The sequence below is a fragment of the Arvicola amphibius genome, chromosome 14 (assembly GCF_903992535.2).
Source record: "Arvicola amphibius chromosome 14, mArvAmp1.2, whole genome shotgun sequence".
Classification (NCBI taxonomy): Eukaryota; Metazoa; Chordata; class Mammalia; order Rodentia; family Cricetidae; genus Arvicola; species Arvicola amphibius.
This window is the reverse complement of record NC_052060.1, coordinates 44,285,516-44,304,466: the sequence shown is the minus strand read 5'-3', so window position 1 is coordinate 44,304,466 and position 18,951 is coordinate 44,285,516. Positions and strand designations below refer to the sequence as shown.

Below are 18,951 nucleotides of genomic sequence, written 5' to 3'. Positions count from 1 at the left end.
GCAGTGAGGCAGATGCCATGACTCTCCTCTCTGAGATGGATGCAGGCTAGAATCTTCCCGGTAAGCCACCACCTCGTGGTGCTACACAGATTACTAAATATGGGTTAATCAAGATGTGAGAGTTATCCAATAAGAGGCTAGAGCTAATGGGCCAAGCAGTGTTTAAAAGAATACAATTTGTGTGCTGTTATTTCAGGTGTAAAGCTGGCTGTGCAGGGGCCGGGCGGGACGAAAAGCAGGCCTGCTCGCCTCGTCACTATAATCTACTACAAGCATTACAGAGACTCTAAAGTTTTTCTAAAATGTTAGAAAATATTTGATAGACTTACTCTGCTGTCTTTCTTTCCAACAGTTATTTCGAATATTCGTCACATAATCTTCCTCCACGCTCTTTTCTACCTTTTGTAATAGTGCTCCTTTGTATTCGCTTTTAAAGTCCTTACTGACGTAATAAACAACGCCCAAGTTTTCTGTCTGCATTTTAATAGTTTGTCCTGATCCACTGCAAAAAAGAGATATAGGATCATTTTTCATTTAATTAAAACTATATCCTAATATTCAAATCAAGAAACAAAAATAAAAGCAATTTAAAGTTAACATCAGTATTGGTTACATTCTTGAAAACTGCTCCAAACCACTTTGCACAAAGTACGCACTTTTTGGTTAAGATTCCTTTGTCTTCCCATCACTTAAGTACGTCATTTCCCATTTAATGACACACGCCCAAGACCAATTTTTTCCTTTTCCTTTCTGTGTTTCATGTCAATGTATTAACTACTACATTAAGTTCAAAGTCAAACATAACACTTTTGTCCTGATCCAAGTGGGACAAGTATACAACAGCAACAATCATACAAATGTATCACTATTTTTAGAATTAGAGATTTTCTTGTAAAAGAGTTTGGCACTTAAAAACATCAAAGGATCCTTCAAGGGAAGAAATAAAACAGCAACAATTAAATGTAAAATTTCACTTAGCTACTTACGATCTGGGATATAAGGAATAAGGAGGATTGGAGACCATCAACTGGCTTAACAACGACACTAGGATCAGCACAATAATGGGCATCAGCTGGATGAACACAGAGAACCCTCCCTATAAAAAGAGCAGAGAACAACAGTGTAATGACTGCCAGCAATCCAGTGGTTCCTACATTCTGACAAGTATGAAGACCATCTGTGGCCATCTAGGACAGTGCTTTCAAACTTGCTGAATAATCTCAACTTCCTGTTATAACCCCCAAAATACAAAAATACTAATCCAGTCTCCTTTGAGAGACAAGGAAGCCTCCTCCTGCCATGCACACCGAGTCACCCGGGGTTGCAGGAGCTGGGCTCAGGCCCCTTCCTGTCTCGTCCAGTGTCCTTTCCATGCAGCTTTCTACATGAGGAGTTTCATTAACACAGGCAATCAGGTATGCCTGCATTAGAACCAAACAAAGATTCTCTACCCAAGGGTTTTCAGCATCATTTCTAAATTTTTCCAGATCAATAGAAAGAAGCCACCTTAAGAACGTACAAAATACAGATATACCTTTATCAGAATTATGCAATACCAAATCAAAAGGCCCATACTGCCACCACCCTATCCTGACCTCTACTCCTGTGTCTCAATTATTCTCATAGGACGTCACTTGCTAAGAGAAAACTCATTATTTCCTAAAACAACTTGCCCTATTTTTAGTCAATTCTAATTGCTTTCCTGAACTAGAATTTGTCATTTTAAGATTTATAATCACATTATAAACATACATCTGCTCTTTCTTCTTCTCTTTCGTGGCCACTGTGTCGGTGTTGATGTTGCTGGCTGTAAGCAGCCCGGCCATTTGAAAATGAGTGTACACTACCTAGAAAATTAAAGACGAGGTTAAATTAGTGAATCCCGTTTGCCTTGATGCTACAAAAAAAGACACACGCCATCATGCACACCTTTCTTGAGAGTAACTAAATTACTGGATGTTTGTTTTAACAATGAATGTTCACTGTCTGATCTTGCCTCTACCTTCCAAATCAGATATGAGTTACCGTACCCAGATTTCTAAATTTCTGTGTGAAAATGTGGGAGAGAGTTCCTTAACAATGCTCCACACATGAAGGGCCATCACTGGTGGTGGTTGTTCCTACAAACCTTAGGTCTTTATTCTGAAAATTCTGATTTCTGCACTTAACTATATCACATACATCTAGAAATCCAAAGAGAGTATTACAATTAATGTTTTAAAAATGCTAATATATTAAAGTATAAGTGGATCACAGATGGACATATTTAGTTGTTTTCAAATGGAGAGAAGGGCCAGAAATGACTACTATTGACAAAGTAAACCATGTTATAACTAACAGAGAGCTTCAAATTAACTATTAAGAAAAAAGTTTTGTTTCCAAGATTTCTGACTTTTGCCAACATATTTTAAGTCAAAATTCCTAGTTTTAGTAACTTTCCTTGGAGGTAATAGACTCCAATTTGTCAAAACACAGTTTAGAGTTTTGATCATTCACTTCTATTTACAACTCAGGGATGCTTTGCAAAGATGCCCATCAGTGACAACTCTCTTTCTCTATGAGACTAAGACAGGCTCCCATCAGTGACAACTCTCTCTCTATGAGATTAAGACAGGCTCTCAGTCAGATTCTCATTTTGAATGGGACATTTTCCTCAGCACTTTACGTCAATGTCATAAACAAGCTGAGAGCTTAAAATATTATTCTTAAATTTATTTCCACATAAACAACTCACAGTAAGTGAAAATAAGAGTTTACATTGTTTATGCCAGCACTGTTAGATCTTCTCACATAGTGGGAAATGATACTCCTTGCCAGACTTGTTTAAGTGGCTGCTCCTACTCTACCACAATAAAAAGGCATCTAAAAAGTTTATGTATCAATCAGACTGTCTACTACTTCAATGAAAATACAGATGAGGGCCTTTACATACATTGGCATTAAGAGTCTAGGGCGTTAATGCCGATCACTCCACCCGGATACCAGATGCTTCCCCTGTTGTAACCTCTATGACACATAACCTCTGGCCTACACTCTTTTCCTTCAGCTTCCACTAAGACAAGTCATCTACATCCTTTAACCCTTTTAATTAAAGACAGGCCCAGTGACCATGGTAACCCTTGATGCTTCCCTCCTTTGGTGGAAAGCCTGTGGGAAACACAGGCAAGATCCTTGTGCTCCAGCCAGTAACTCCACCACTTGGGAGACTGAGGCAGGAGGGCTGCTGTAAGGTGGAGATTAGCCCAGGTTACATAGTGAGCTCCAGACTAGAGTGAAACTCTGTCTTAAAACAGAACGAAGCCTGGATGAGAACACTGGAAATCTTTATGAAGTCTAGCTGAAAAAACAAAATAAGCTCAGAGTACCTGAAGGAAATCCACCTCCAAAAAAGATATTGAACAGGTCCTCCGGAGTTATGTCGGCTTCACAGCCTCGGTGGAAATTGAACCTGCCGTTGTTTTGGTGATTACAAGCTTGGTCTTCACTGCCCGTGAGGTCATACTGTTTTCGTTTCTCTGGATTGCTTAAAACTGCATAAGCATTTCCAATCTCTAAAAAAGCAACAAGCAGCAGCATTAGAAAGTAACATCTTCAGTCTGTAGATTGTCTCACATACAGAAGCATCAACTCAAATATTACTTGAAATCAACTGAGAAAAATTACAAAATGGTAACAATTTCTTTTAAATAGTATATGTATATTTTTGCAACATCATGTTATCTCAATAGAGCTTTCTGTAATAGTCAAATCTTCCCACTGCCTTGGAAACAAAGGAATTGCCATCTCTCCCCTGCAACATTACACCATGGCCTCTAAAACACAGTCCCCCACTTTATGTTCTTAGAGTGAGCCATTCAAGATTGCTCAACTACACAGCATGGATGGACGTCACACACTTTTAATCCCAGCACTTGGGAAGCCAAGGCAGGAAGATTTCAAGTTCAAGGCCACCCTGACAAACAAGACTACTCCCAACAATCACGGTGGTATCCAGCATGTATGGAGAACCCTACCATTCCCGCCCTTCGCTGGTTAATAGTTTCTCCTTCGCAATAAGATCCAAAGCTTACTTGGTGAGTGAGTTGTCTGAGGTCAAATGCTCAGCATAATATGAATACATAGCCAATATATAACCCAAGACATTTCTGCTGGAAATCTTTTTCTTTTTGCACACCACCACCTATTTTATTTCTAAACAACTTGTTTTCCTTACGACAGAAAACTCCACATGAGAGTAGAGACTGTCTACGCCTGTGCTGCAGTGCCCAAGGGTCCAGCGCAAAGTCTTACATGTTGTTGCTGTTTGTTTTGGTTTTGTAGTTGGGTCTCACTACATGGCCCAGGCTAGCCTTGAACTATTCAACCATTTAGTGCATGTGCAAAATTCAGGAATGCTTGCAGCTCTTAGCTATTTAGAGAATTAAATACAAATTTTATTTTGATGTTCAGAATTTTTTCTTCAAATGTTTTACTTTGTGATAATTATAGATGCGTACACACTTTTAAAATACACAACAGATATCCTCTACACCTTTTTCCTAATTTCTCCTAGTGATAATATCAATTATAGCAAAATATCATAAATGGAGTACTAAGTACTAATTATGTCAATAGAACATTCTTTTTTTAAAAAGATTTATTTATTTTGTTTACAGCGTTCTGTCTGCATGTATCCCTGCAGGCCAGAAGAGGGCACCAGATTTCATTACAGTTGGTTGTGAGCTACCATGTGGTTGCTGGGAATTGAACTCAGGACCTCTGGAAGAATACTCAGTGCCCTTAACCTCTGAGCCATCTCTCCAGCCCCTAGAACATTCTTTCAAGTACTCTAATTCCTCACTTTGTATGTGTGCAGGTGTGTGCTGTGGACACGTAGGCCAAGGCTACAACCTGATCAAGTCAGTTTTTTTCTGACCACCTTTCTGTGGTTCTGGGAGTGGAACTCAGGTTCCTGGGTTTGCATGGCGAGCACTTTTATACTAGCTGAACCATCTCACTAAGGGGTCCTTTTATATAACTGGATCCAATCCCTGCTCCATCCTGTTGCTCCTCAATCCCTGACAACTAATGAACTATTAGTCAGTTCTCTATTTTTACCATTTCTAGGATGTTGAAGACCCAGAGTTGGGGATGCATACCTACAATGTCAGCACGTGAGAAGCGGAGACAGAGGACCTTGAGTTTAAAGTCAACCTGGGTTACATATTGAGACTGTCACACACACACACACACACACACACACACACACACATACACACACACATATGTATATGTATATATATATATATACAATATATACAACATATATATGTTGTATAAATAACACAGAATAAAAATAGGATTACTTCATATAAATAAAACTCTTTGGAACTGACTCATTTCAATGAGCACAGTATCCAGAGAGACCCAGCTAGTCGCATGGCAGGAGGGTGTTCGTTTTTATTACTACATAGTACTCTATGGTAAGGATACAGCACTGTTGGGTTAACTGCTCATGCTCTCCATGACAGCTGGGCTCTTTCTAGTTTGGGGCTATTATAATAAAGCTGCTATATGCCTTTACCCCAGGTTTATGTATAAATGAAAATGTTCATTTCTCTGGGATAACTGCCAGGAGTGCATTGCTCAATTGCACGGTAGCTCTGAATTAGTTTTTTGATCAACTTCCAAAGCTGTTCTGCAAAATGAGTCTCATTTTACTTCTCTTCAACAATACATGAATAATCCATCCCAGGCACCCAGAGCCTTTAAAAGGAGCTGGTATACTTTTCTATGTCAGCCATTATGATAGGTGCACAGCACTATCTGATATCTTGGTTTCACTCTGCATTTCTCTAGTGGCTAATGATGCTGAAGTCTTTTCATGGGCTCATTTGCCATGGGCAAATTATCTCCAGTAAAATGTCTTTTCTTGTGTGTGTGTGTGTGTGTGTGTGTGTGTGTGTGTGTGTTTGGTGTTGTGCGACATGTGCGTGCATGTTCATGTATGGATTTATCTGTGCATATGCAAATATTTGTGTTAGCATTTGTTTAAAGGCCAGAGAATAATCTTTGGGCGTTGCTTCCTCTGCTACAACCTATCTTAGATTCTGAGATAGTCACATTGACTTGAGCTCCCCAAGTACGCTGGACTCAATGCCAGCGAGCCCCAGCAATCCCGTAAGGATGCTGAGTGTGTGCTGCCAGCCATGCTTTTCTTACCATGGGTTCTAGGGATCTAACCCAGGGCACTTTATTAAGTCACCTCCGTAGCCCCTTCTGCATCATTTTTAATGATAATTTTAAAGGCTTTTATTAGCAGACATTAATTATACATAATAATGGGTTTCACTGTAACATTTTCATATGTGCATACATAATGTATTTTGATCATATTCATCCCCATTAGTCTCCCATTCCCTCTTATCCCCACCCACTCCCTCTTGTCCCCTCCTACTCCCTCTTGTCCCCACCCACTCCCTCTTGTCCCCACCTACTCCTACTAATCTTTTTTCTTTGCAACTGGCCCCATTTCTACTTTCATGTCTTAAATTCTTTTAATGTATTTTGTGTGAGTGTGTGTGTGCGCGCACGCAAGCGAGCGAGCAAGAGAGAGAGAGAGGTGCATGTGGAACAACTATGTCTAACAGAGTTCTAAAACTCCATGTGAGGTCCTAGTTCTTGGGATGAGGACAACTCTGTTTACATCTTTAACTTCGAGATAGGAGATGTCTCTGCTGAAGATTTTTTCTGCTTTAACTGCTTAGGGTTCATTCAGTTTCTCACATATGAAAACTTTGTTTTGGCCAAGTTTGAGAAGTCTCCAAACTTTCACTGTCAGCTCTTTACGCTCTGTCTCCGTCCTGGTCTCAAGAGCCCCGCAGACCTGAGCATTAGATCTGTTAGCGCTTCAGGCTCTATTAGGCTGCTTCTTCAGCTCTGTTACGTTCCTGGTTGTCCAAATGGGAAGTGTCTACTTTTCTTTTTTCTAGTTTGTCCGTTCTTTACTCATTCTGCCTTTTCTTTCATTCATTCATTATCAAGTGTTTCAGATCTTTACTTCTGATAATGAACTTCTGCTTTGTTCAGCTTCTGCATTTCTTTTCTGATCTTGTTTGCTTTTAGCTCACTTACTTTGAGTCTTCGGAACAGCTGTATCATTGCCACGGTAACATCTTTATACACAGTCCTAGCTTTTCTGCCCTTCCATGTGGGTGTCTAACAGAGTTCTAAAACTCCATGTGAGGTCCTAGTTCTTGGGATGATAAGAGATTTTCAAATATAATTCTGCTATTTTGTCTACTGTGAGGCTCTGCATCTTAAATGCTGTGCTTCAGCTTCTTTCCTCGTGCCATTCCAATGGTGTAAGGGACACTACCTCACACTTCTTCCCCTGTGCTATTTCAGTGGTGTAAGGGACACTACCTCACACTTCTTCCCCTGTGCCATTCCAATGGTGTTGGGGACACTACCTCACCACTTTCAGGCAGGAGCACACTTCCTTTCCCCTCAGACTCTGATGACACCAAGTGAAGGAGTGGGGACCTCCTCACTAACACTGGGAAGACATGGGGTTTCCAGATTCGTATTAAGCTACAGTGGTCTCCTGGATAGAAAGAGAAGGGTGCCTTATTGCTGCTCTCCACGTGGTTTTATTGACACCATGAAGCTATACCTTTGTCACGTCTGGATAGTGGTCACTATGCCATCCCTAATTCTCCTTGTGGTGGTAAATCCAAACTGCTAGCATGATTAAACTGAAAACTGCCTCGGAGATTGATAGCCAGTGTCTGTGGCGGCTTTCCACAATTGCATGAGGGCTCTGACTGAGTGCGTGAATTAGCCTCTGATGGAGTCATGTGCCGACATTATTAGTAGACACTGAGGGTAGGAGGGGGGTCCAATTGGAGGAAGAATGCCGTGTGAGTTATGCCCTTGGAGATACATCTTATCCTGGCTTCCTTCCTGCATCTCTTTCCTTTGCTTTCTATCTACCACCATGTGAACAGTCTTAGCCTGCCATGCTATGTGCTTTCCTTCATGACAGACGGACACTTCTCAAATCATATACCCAAACCAATCTCGCCTCCCCTTAAGCTATTGTCTCAAGTATTTGGTCAAGCTGGTGTGAAAGTAACTAATTCACCACCCCAGTGGGGAAGAGTGGCTGTTCATCTCTAGGGAGGCCGGCGTGCGGCCCCACAGCACCCCACGGACACTGGAATGTGGAAGAGGTAAGGGACTGTGCAGCTTCTCCTGAGGCTGGAGAGATGGTCCAGCAGTGACGAGCACTTGCTCTTACAGAGGACCTGGGTTCAGTCCAGGGGATCTGATGAGGGCACGTGGCACGCATGTGCTGCATACACATACATAAAGGCAAAACACACATGATAAGTAAATAGTGGAAGGAAGGAAGCTGAAGGTCCCAACTCCTCCTCTGTCACTGACCTCTCAGGGAATTAGGGCATCTGTTACCACATGAGGAAGGCGTGTGGTCCAGTGTGGGCCACTGAGGGGCCAGTTCCTTCTGCAGTATTTGGGCACAATGGAACAGTTGTTGTTGTTGTTGTTGTTGTTGTTGTTATTATTATTTTGGGTTTTTTTGAGACAGGGTTTCTCTGTAGCTTTGGAGCCTGTCCTGGAACTAACTCTTATAGACCAGGCTGGCCTCAAATTTACAGACATCCGCCTGCCTCTGCCTCCCGAGCACTGGGATTAAAGGCGTGCGCCACCACCGCCCGGCCCAGTTATTACTTTTTTCCCCCATGTTTCTCAGTGCTCTGGGGTTGCCAAGTCCCCCATCACCTAACCTGGAAGGTGTAAGGACAGATCTACTAGACACTCAAGTATCCCCTGCCACACTGCTCCTGAGTCCTGAGTTTATAGATCTTCTCACTGTCTGTCGGTCTTCCAGGGTCCACTTGACCTGTTCACGTATAAGCTTTTCATCTACCTGGTATGGAGAATACGGCCAAAGTCCGCTATCCTATCCAAAAGGCCACTGATGTTTAAACTACTCTGCCTCACTCTCACGTCCAAGCCTTTATTCCCGCCCCTTTCTCTAACCATAAAAAAATCAAACATCTCACAAAAAAGTTCTCACCTACAATATGAATGATTATCCAATGACTCTCGTCCTAATGCTACTTCATTTTTCATCTTTTCTCTTTTATGCTGCTGAGGATAGATTACTCAAGAATGCTAGATAGGTACTGAACACTTAACTAGCTATATGTAGAAGGAAGTGGTGGGCTGTGTCCCGCCACCCGGCTAGCTTTACCCAAAATAATTACACGGAAACTGTATTCTTTTAAAACACTGCCTGGCCCATAGTTTCAGCCTCTTATTGGTTAACTCTCACATCTTCCTTTAACCCATATTTAGTAATCTGGGTAGCACCACGAGGTGTGGCTTACCAGGAGAGATCTTAACCTGCGTCCATCTCGGAGAGGAGCAGCATGGAGACTCCCTATGGAGACTGCCTGAAGCGTCTCCCCAACTCTACTTCCTTGTTCCCACAATTCTGTTCTGTCTACTCCACCTACCTAATTTTCTGTCTCTTAAAGGGCCAAGGCAGTTTTCTTTATTAATTAACCAATGAAAGAAACATAGACAGATAACTCTCCTCCATCAGCTATAGACTCAGCTCTTTAAAAATACTAAGGGTGGGACTCTCAATAAGTTACCTAAGCCACCTTGAAGGCATGCTGCATTCTGCATCTCAAGTAAGCCTTGAACTTGTGACCTCCTGCCTTTGTCCCTCGAGCACCTGTAATCTCAGTTTTCATAACCAGGCCCACCATTACTTGTCCTTCTGACTTTTCCTCAGCTGTCCTTTTCTGTTCAAGTATTTCGTTACAGCGAGTCTCCCGGGAGAAATGGAGCAAGTCAGTAAATCTTCCTGAGTCTCCATTTTCTCATTATGAAAAAAGGGTGGCACTAGCCCCATGACACTTTGTTGGGGAAGATGTGGTTAGGACAGGCCTCATGTGACCTAGGCTGGCCTATATGTATCTGAGGGTGGCCTTGAACTCCAGATCCTCTGGCCTCTATCACCCAGGTGCTGATATTACAGACGTGTGTCATAAAGTAGTACAGCCTCGTGGGAGTTTTAATGAATACTATATGAAAACAAAAAGAAAAAAGGAAAACCCAGTAATGAAAAACTACAAAATGTCTGCCGGATTGTAGGCTTCACTATGCTGCAAATGGTTCTGTGTGAGGCTCAGCTCTCTTCTATGAGTTACAAATTCTGTAAGGACGAAGGGATCTCAAACCCCTCACTTAAGATAAGGAAAAGTCCCAGAGGTAGAATTAATGTCTTTGTTCTGAGAGACTTGCTCTTGATCTACAACGTTAATATTAAACTACCAAAAACCTAGCACCAGGCATAGCACACGATCCATAACTATTTATGAAACAAACGGCTAATGCCCTCAGCTATGACAGTCTGCTGACGGTGTAACAGTGTACTCAAATATCTCTGACATGCCCCAGTCTCTGAGGATGATCTCTATCAGCTTGGTGGGGTTTTGTTTTGTCGTGTTTTGTTTGGTGGAGACAGTGGATAATGAACTAAAGCCTTGTGAATGAGAGGCAAGCACCACCGAACTACACCCAACTCAAACACAGGTATGCTTTAACGGTGTTTATGTCAGAGACAACAGAGGGAATCCAAGCCACTAGAATAACTTGTAAAACATATTTAGGTACGTTTTAAAAGTCATAGTGAATATTTCTCTGCTTTAGTAAACTAGACAAGCTTCGTGGAAAGACAAAACAGCCACATCTAGTCTGCTGTCCTTGGGAGAATTTGTCTGCCTTGCAAAAACACAAATGTATTGTTTAACTTAATTTGCTAACCTAATCATGTTTATTTTTCTATTCATGAAGAAAATAACATGCAAATGATTTCCATTTTCTATAAAATAATGTTTCAGTGTGATCAAACTTGACTTTAGTTTTCATATAAAAGAAGGGAGGTCCTTCTGTCTATGTGTTGCTTTTGTTGGTTAATAAATAAAGAAATTGCTTTGGACCTATAGCAAGGCAGAACTTAGGTAGGCAGGGAAAGCTAAATGAAATGCTGGGAGAAAGGAGGCAGAGTCAGAGACAGAAACCAAGCCATGGAGCTGCCAGAGTCAGATATGCTGAACTTTTCCGGTAAGCCACAGCTACATGGCGATATATAGATTAATAGAAATGTGTCAAATTAATATAAGAGTTAGCCAATAAGAAGCTAGAGCTAATGGGCCAAGCAGTGATTTAATTAATACAGTTTCTGTGTGATTATTTCGGTTCTGGGCGACTGGGATGAACAAGCAGCTCTTTCCTTACAACATAAAAGAAAGAGTGGAGGCTAATTAGATGGCTCAGCAGGCAAGGCACCTGCCGCAATCCCTGGGACTCACACAGTGGAAGGAGACTCAGCAGGTAAGGCACCTGCTGCAATCCCCGGGACTCACAAGTGGGAGGAGAGATCCACTGCTGCAAACTGTCCTCTGATTCCACCTACCAGTTGTGCAGACCTGAATATGCATGCAGGCATGTGTGTACAAGCACACATATAAATAAATAAATAAATAAATATTTAAAAAATTAACTATATATATACATATATATATATATGTACACACACACACACACACAGTGTTCTGCAGGCCAGAAGAGGACACCAAATCTTATTACAAATAGTTGTAAGCACTGTGTGGTTGTTGGGAATTGAACTCAGGACCCCAGAAGAACAGTCAGTGCTCTTAACTGCTGAGCCATCTCTCCAGTCCAAATACATTTTTTTTTTTTTAAAAAAAGAAGATAATGCCAAAACACTGCTTCTGCTTAGGGAGAAACAGTTTCATTTCCAAATGGAAGACTGGCTAAGAATGCAATCAGACATTTAGGAAGTGCATCACGAATGAAGCCTGCCATGTCTGTCTGACAGAACAGGCTACAAGACAGTGAACTACTTTTGCTCATTGAAAATGTGTGGGCTACAGCTTGAACTGTCTGTCCAGTTTCTACTGGGTGAAAATTGGCTCCTGAACTCCCAATTCTGATCCCTTTGGAACTAGTAAATTAACATTCTTATATATAGATGACCACCCTTATACTGGCTGTGTGAGCCTCTTCCTAGAGATCATCATCTCCTACCATGCTGATCAATAAGTATTATTCCTCCTTTACAAAATAGAGCATTAAACCATGAATATGTAACACCCAACCTTTAAAACTATCTTTTTTTGTTTGTTTGCTTTTATTTTTTTTCAAGACAGAGTTTCTCTGTAGCTTTGGAGCCTGCCCTAGAACTAGCTCTTGTAGACCAGGCTGGCCTCGAACTCACAGAGATCCATCTGCCTCTGCCTCTGCCTCTGCCTCTGCCTCTGCCTCTGCCTCTGCCTCCTGAGTGCTGGGATTAAAGGCGTGCACTACCATGGCTCAACTAAAAACCCCACTGAGTGAGACCCCATTGAGTGTATGGCTGGCTTTGTCTGTGACACTTGTGCTATTTGCTGCTTCAAAAGGACAACAGCAACTATTGCAATACAAGCATCTATACTCTTAGTATTTTTATAAGGCTAGTAACGCTCACATGACCTTGATGCACAAGTGGGAGAAACCAGGTTAGCATTCTTTGGGGGTTTTAAGTGAGTGAGTATGTGTGTGTGTGTGTGTGTGTGTGGTGTGTGTTACTGAAAACCAAACACCCTTGTGCACACTAGGCATTCTACAGACAGCGTAACGATCTTCTGTTTTAAAGTTACTTTTACTTTATAAGTGTTTTGCATGCATGTAACTGTACCTTGTGCCTTGAAAGGTCAGAAGAGGGCATCAGGTACCATAAGACTGATGATGTTATAGCCATCATAAGGGCTATAAACCTAGATGTTGTGGAAGAATAGATGGTTGTGAGCCATTGTGTGGTTGGTGGTGGTTCCTGGGAATTGAACTCAGGACCTCTGGAAGAACAGTCAGTGCTCTTAACCTCTGAGCCATCTCTCCAGCTCCCTATTTTTGTTTTTTCGAGACAGGGTTTCACTATATAGTCCTGCCTGTCCTGGAACTCACTCCGTAGACCAGGCTGGTCTTGAACTCACAGAGATCTGCCTGCCTCTGCCTCTTGAGTGCTGAAATAAAGGTGTGTGCTACCACTGCCTGGCTTGTTCATTATTTTTTGAGTTTCTCACGCAGCTCAGACTGACCTTCAACTCACTAGTAGCCAAGGAGACCTTGAATTCTTGTTCCTGCTTGTACCCTCCTGTACTTGGATGGATTACAGGTGTTCAGAACCACACCTGGTGCCAAGCCTAACATTCTTAACATTACGAAGAATTACTACTGTTTACTTTTATGTGAATGAGTATTTTGCCTGGATGCTTGTACCACATGGGTGCCGTGCCTGTGGGGACCATAAGAGGGCGTCAGATCCCCTAGAACGGGGTTACAGACCGTCCTTCAACCTGGGTCTTCTGGAAGAGTATCACGTGCTTTTAACAGCAGCACCAGCTCTCCAGGCCAGGAAGAATTACTGACAGCACCAGGCCATCACAGACACATCGTGTGGATCACACAAATATTTCTAGGCATTTTGAAACAAAAGATTTGCTTCAATTTTATTAAATTTGCCCTGAGACTTTGATGTATGTAAAGGATCCATTCTGAGCACTGACACTCCCCAGCATCTGCTATGCTCCTCCTCTAGAAAGTCTACACTATTTCTTGTGTGTTACCCACTGAGTCTAAACTGGGCCACCTGTGTGACCATGGGGCTGGAACTAGCCACCAGAGCCTGGTGGGCTTATGAGACAACAGGAAAAGGTTTAAATTAAACCATTTTAACTCATAATGTTGAACTGTTAAAATGTTTTCTATAACTTCTTTTTAACTTTTATTTATTTATTTATTTATTTATTTATTTATTTATTTATTTATTTATTTGTGTGTGTGTATGTGTGTGTGTCCCTTGCATGTGTTCACACGCATACACACATGTGTACCGGTCATAGGCTGACCTGTAGGAATTAGTTCACTTTGAGTCCCAGACTCAAACTCAGGACGCCAGGCTTGATGGCAAGTGCCTTTAGCTGCTGAGCCATCTCACTCGCCCCAGGTTCCCTATACTCCAGATATGCAGAACTCATATACTCCAGAACTCATATACTCCAGAACTCATATACTCCAGAACTTAAGGAAATGCCACTTTGCTTTTCCACAAGCACAGCTTTGGCAGGGCTTTCACTGGAATATATTATTAATTCCCAAATGTATTTTCCTTGGCAACTTCCTTCAACAAATAAGACTGCTCTGTAAACAATATCCTCCTCCCTCCCTACCCACCTCTCTCTCCAGCCAGAAGAAAACAAAAACAATTTTATAGTATATAGCCCTGCTGGCCTGGAACTTGCTATGTAGACCAGGCTGGCCTCAAACTTGTGATCCTCCTGCCTCTGCCTCTTGAAAGCTGGGGTTATAGGCATGCTCCACAATGCTTAGACTGTAAACCATTTTAATGGTATTATTTTGAAGGACCAATCAAGTCTTCTTTTTTGAAACATTTAAAACAAAAGTACCTCCTTTGTTCCACTCTAAGACCCCAGTGTGCTACTGAAAACACCAAACACTGGCTCTATGAATATCAAATTCACAAGAATCAACAATCACAAAATTACATTTCATGTGTATAATACACTGTTACAATGAAACTGTAACAAAACATGAAATCATTGCTATTGATTTTTTTACTTAATAATAAGCCCAAAGCACAGGAGTCAGCCCTGCTGCCAGCAACTCTATCTTTCAGAGAGAAGCCAGAGAGTGCTTCCCTGGACAGGAGCAGTTAAAGGAACCATGTGCAATCATGGGGAGGGAAGGGCAATGCGGACAAGACATAGTCGTGTCTCTCATTACAACACACAAAAGAGGAGATTATGAAGTCAGTTATATAATATTTGTGCATATTTAATATAATACTAAACTCACTAAAACTTAAAAGTAAAATAGAAAACACAGACAGGAGATAAGAAATCAATGTTGAAGAAGCAAAAGGAATCCTATCCCTAGAAAGACACACAGAAGGGAGAACTGTGCTGAGCCTGGCAGTCCATACCTGGCACCTCAGCACTCAGAGGCAAAGCAGTGAGACTGTTAATACAAGACCAGCCTGAGCTGCACAACAAGACCCGGGCTCATAAACCCCAGGGATAGAGGTGCAGCTCAGCAGCCAAATGCATGCCTAACATGTAGAAGGCCCTGGGTTTGAACTCTAGCATCATCAAACCTGACCAGGTGTCCTAGAAAGATAAAAACACTACCAACATCCCTAGAATAGACTATCTAGGAAATCATCATTCCAGACCCTGTCCAGGAAAAACTCATTAAAAGTGTCCCTTTCAGTTGACTTGGAGCCAGATGTCAATGCTGGAAGGGAATGCAAACCATCAATCCTCAAACAAACCTAGAAGACACTCATGCTACCTAGGAAAGTGACTTAGGATTGCGAAGACCAGCCACACTGCATTTGCTCGGCTGAATAATGGAAACCAGTTTCAAAGGTGTTTCGACAGTTCTTAAGCTGGTTTCTAGATACATCAGAAGAAAGCAGAATCTCACATTCTGAAACACTGTAAAGTGCATTCTAAAAAAAGACCTCATTGAAGTTTTATAAGTTACTTTACTTTTAAAAGCATCCGTGGCTCCAGGGGCGTGGTTTTTGTCAGGATGAAACTTCAAAGCGAGCTTCCTATAAGCTTTTTTCAAATCTTCATCACCAGCATCTTTTGTGACTCCCAGAACTTCATAATAATTTTTACATTTGTTTATGCTGTGGACAAGAAAAGGTATGATATGAATTTCAAGCAAGAGCACAATGCTACTCTCTATTCCTCAGAATAGGATGAGGGATATCTGTGGCTGTAATGACCTATCCAGGCTGTTTGCACCATTCTCTTTGGTAAACAGACAATTCCTCCACCCCTGAGAATGTCCACATCACAGTTTATCAAAGCTACAGGGAAGAATAGGCCATGGTGAGCACAGATGAAGGGCACTGACTGCAGCTAGAATGGAAGAAACTCCTCAAAATGTGTCACAACTAAGGAGTAAACATGGAGAGAGCATTAGTGCACAGCGCAGACCTAGGGAGCACATGAGCACGGCGAATGTCTACACAGGAACCGCAGTGCTCTCCCAGCTGAAGCCAGCACAAGCTAGTTCCACACCATGGCTACTGAGAATTTACCTGAGTTACTCTGAAAAATACAAGGATCCTGTATTAATAAAACAGTCAAAAGCAGTGGTGGGGATTAAAGAATACTTGTTAAATCCAATTTCCACCAGTCCATCCCCAGTGATCATCTAGTACAGTTCCTTCTTCAGTTCTTCCCAAGGCTTATATACTGAAGTTAGGAGTGTTGAAAATATATCAGGAATAACAGAGAAATACTGAAGGGATTAGAGAACACTGAGAACCACAACCAAACTACCTGACATCCCAAGAGCCAAGGTGGGTGGGTGTAAGGGCTGCAGCGGAGCTCAGTGCCAGGGAGCACACAGCATGGATGAAACGTGAGGCTCGTTTTTTTTTAGCAGATGTGCAATTCTTTGTACAATATTTTGTAACTTTAGTTGTGTTCCATATTCTGTCTTGAGAGCATGACAACAGGTAAACTAACTGGGAGTACTGGTAACTAGGGGCAAAACTGGGAAAAGATGTGGGAGAAAAGGGAAAGGGTGAGAGGGAAAAACTTCACACATCAATTCACAAAGAGCTGAGGCGGGTTTTACCATCACAGTGCTTGGTACCTCAACAGCCATCCTAACTCCCCCTTTATAATGGAAGCATCCACGAGGCACTGTGTCCATGGAAAGGAGACAGGAGAAGGATACAATGACAGAAATTACACAGTGCTATTGGATGATCATCAAGGACAGCAGCCACTGTGGCACAGAGCTAGTCTCAGTCTAGGAGACTCCTGACATATGCGGTGGCAAGCTTATTGGAGCCTACAAGATTGTACGTTCCAGAAGCCTGATATTGAACTTCACAGTGTGGGAGGGACTTCGGTTTTTCTTCGATCTGATTTTGACTGTGCCCTGATTCTTTCCTCGTGTAGTAAGTAAAGTATTAAACTTTTTTTTTTATTTTACAGGAGCCCAAGTTTGACAGAATTTGAGCTTTTATAGGCACTTTGGTATTTTAGAGAGACTTTGAATATTTTATTTTTTGAGACAGGGTCTCTCTGTGTAGACCAGGCTGACCTCAAACTTACAGAGATCTGCCTTCCTCTGCCACCTGAGTACTAAGATTAAAGACATTTGCCACTATGCCTGGCTGATTTTGGATATTTTAGAGACTGAAGTTTTAAGGTTTGAATGTTTGAAGATGTTGAGACACTTAAAGTTTGTAATATGTTTTATATTGTGATACAGACAGTAATGCTATCTTGGTGACAATAAGAAACATTACAGCTGAACAGTGATGTGTGTGCATTAAGCTGACAAAGGGCCAGCTGTCCTGGATAGTTTTATGACAACCTGACACAATCTGGGGTCATTTTAAAAGATGAACCTCAACTGAGAGAACGTCCCCACCAGACTGGCCTGTGGGCAAGCCTGTGGTATGTTTTCTTGATTGATGACTGATGGGGAGGACTAATGTTGGGTCATTAGGGAATGGTGCTACTTAACAGAGATTGGGAGGTGTGGCTTTGTTGGAGGAAGTGTGTCACTAGGGGTGGGCTTTGGGTTTCAGATGCTCAAGCCAGGCCCAGTGTCTTGCTTTTCCCGCTGGCTTTAGATCGGGATGTAGAAGTCTTAGCTCCCTCTCCAGCACCATGTCTGCCTGTGCGCTGCCATGCTTCCCACTGTGAAGACCATGGACGAAACCTCTGAAACCATGTCAGCCCCAACTAAATGCTTTCTTTCATAAGAGTTGCTGTGGTCATGGTGTCTCTTCACAGCAACAGAACACTGACTCACATCATAGCCTTTCCATCAAGCTGTGGGTCATTTTTCTTGTTATTGCGACCAAATGCCTGACTATGGCAACTTAGAAAGTATCTGGGTTTATTCTGACGCATACTGGTGGGGAAGTCCGCCACAGCAGGGAAGATGTGGCGCACACTAAAGCACAGAGGGCAATGAGTGCTTGCTAAGCTCAACCTCTCCTTTGTATGCAGTCTGTCCCATGGAAGGGTACTGCCCATCCAGAGAGGATCTGCCCACCCCAGTTAACCTACCCTAGAAAATCCTTTCCAGATGTGCCCAGATGCAGCTGTCTCCAGGGTGAGTCTAGGTCCTGTCACACTGCTAGCTAAAATAAGCGTTTGCTGAGTGTTTAGTTTGTTCTTTTCTGAAAGATCCAAACTTTCTGCATCCTTAACAATAAAACAAACCTTTAAAAAGAAATTTCAGAGGACATAGTTCATTTACACACATATGCATTCTCCCCTGTGCTATCTTAAAACTCTGCCAGCAAGAAGACCAAAAGCAGATACATACCACCCACTTCCTAACCCTGGGCCAGAAACAGAAACCCAAGTAAATCTCCTTTCTGAACAACTTGGGAAGCAAATATTGTATAGTGGAGGCCCGCAGTACCTGTCTGGTCCATTGTTTATACCTTCTTTTGCTGGACTGGAAATATAATGACAGGAGCGAAAAGTCATTTTTCAACTTCCTCTCTCTTTTTAAATGTGTTACAGATGTTCATTTCAATCGATCCCAGTGACTGAGGATATAGTTGGTACGGTAGGTGCCTGACGTGCATGAAGCCCTGGGTCCAGTCTCTATACCGGGTGTGGTGGCAAACACCTATGACCCCAGCTTTCAGGAGGTAGAGGCAGATCAGAAAATCAAGTTCATCTTCAGCTGGAGAGAGTTCTAGACCATCCTGAGCTATGTGAGACTTTGTCTCAAATGAATACATAGGCTTTCGATTTATTTATTATTAGATTTTAGATAAACTGGTGTTTAGGG

At 42.1% G+C, this 18,951-nt stretch overlaps 1 protein-coding gene across 2 annotated transcripts in view; it reads right to left on the bottom strand.

The window, feature by feature from the left end:
* The window catches only part of Dnajb14 (DnaJ heat shock protein family (Hsp40) member B14), a 49,845-nt gene that overhangs the window by 12,061 nt on the left and 18,833 nt on the right, over positions 1-18,951 (bottom strand). For both annotated transcript variants that reach the window (XM_038311722.1, XM_038311723.1), the window contains 5 exons: positions 15,651-15,796; positions 3,366-3,551; positions 1,753-1,847; positions 987-1,096; positions 330-502 (listed from right to left, as the gene is read on the bottom strand). In XM_038311722.1, coding sequence (XP_038167650.1) covers positions 330-502; positions 987-1,096; positions 1,753-1,847; positions 3,366-3,551; positions 15,651-15,796 — 710 coding nt within the window. The remainder of the gene's footprint in view (positions 1-329; positions 503-986; positions 1,097-1,752; positions 1,848-3,365; positions 3,552-15,650; positions 15,797-18,951) is intronic.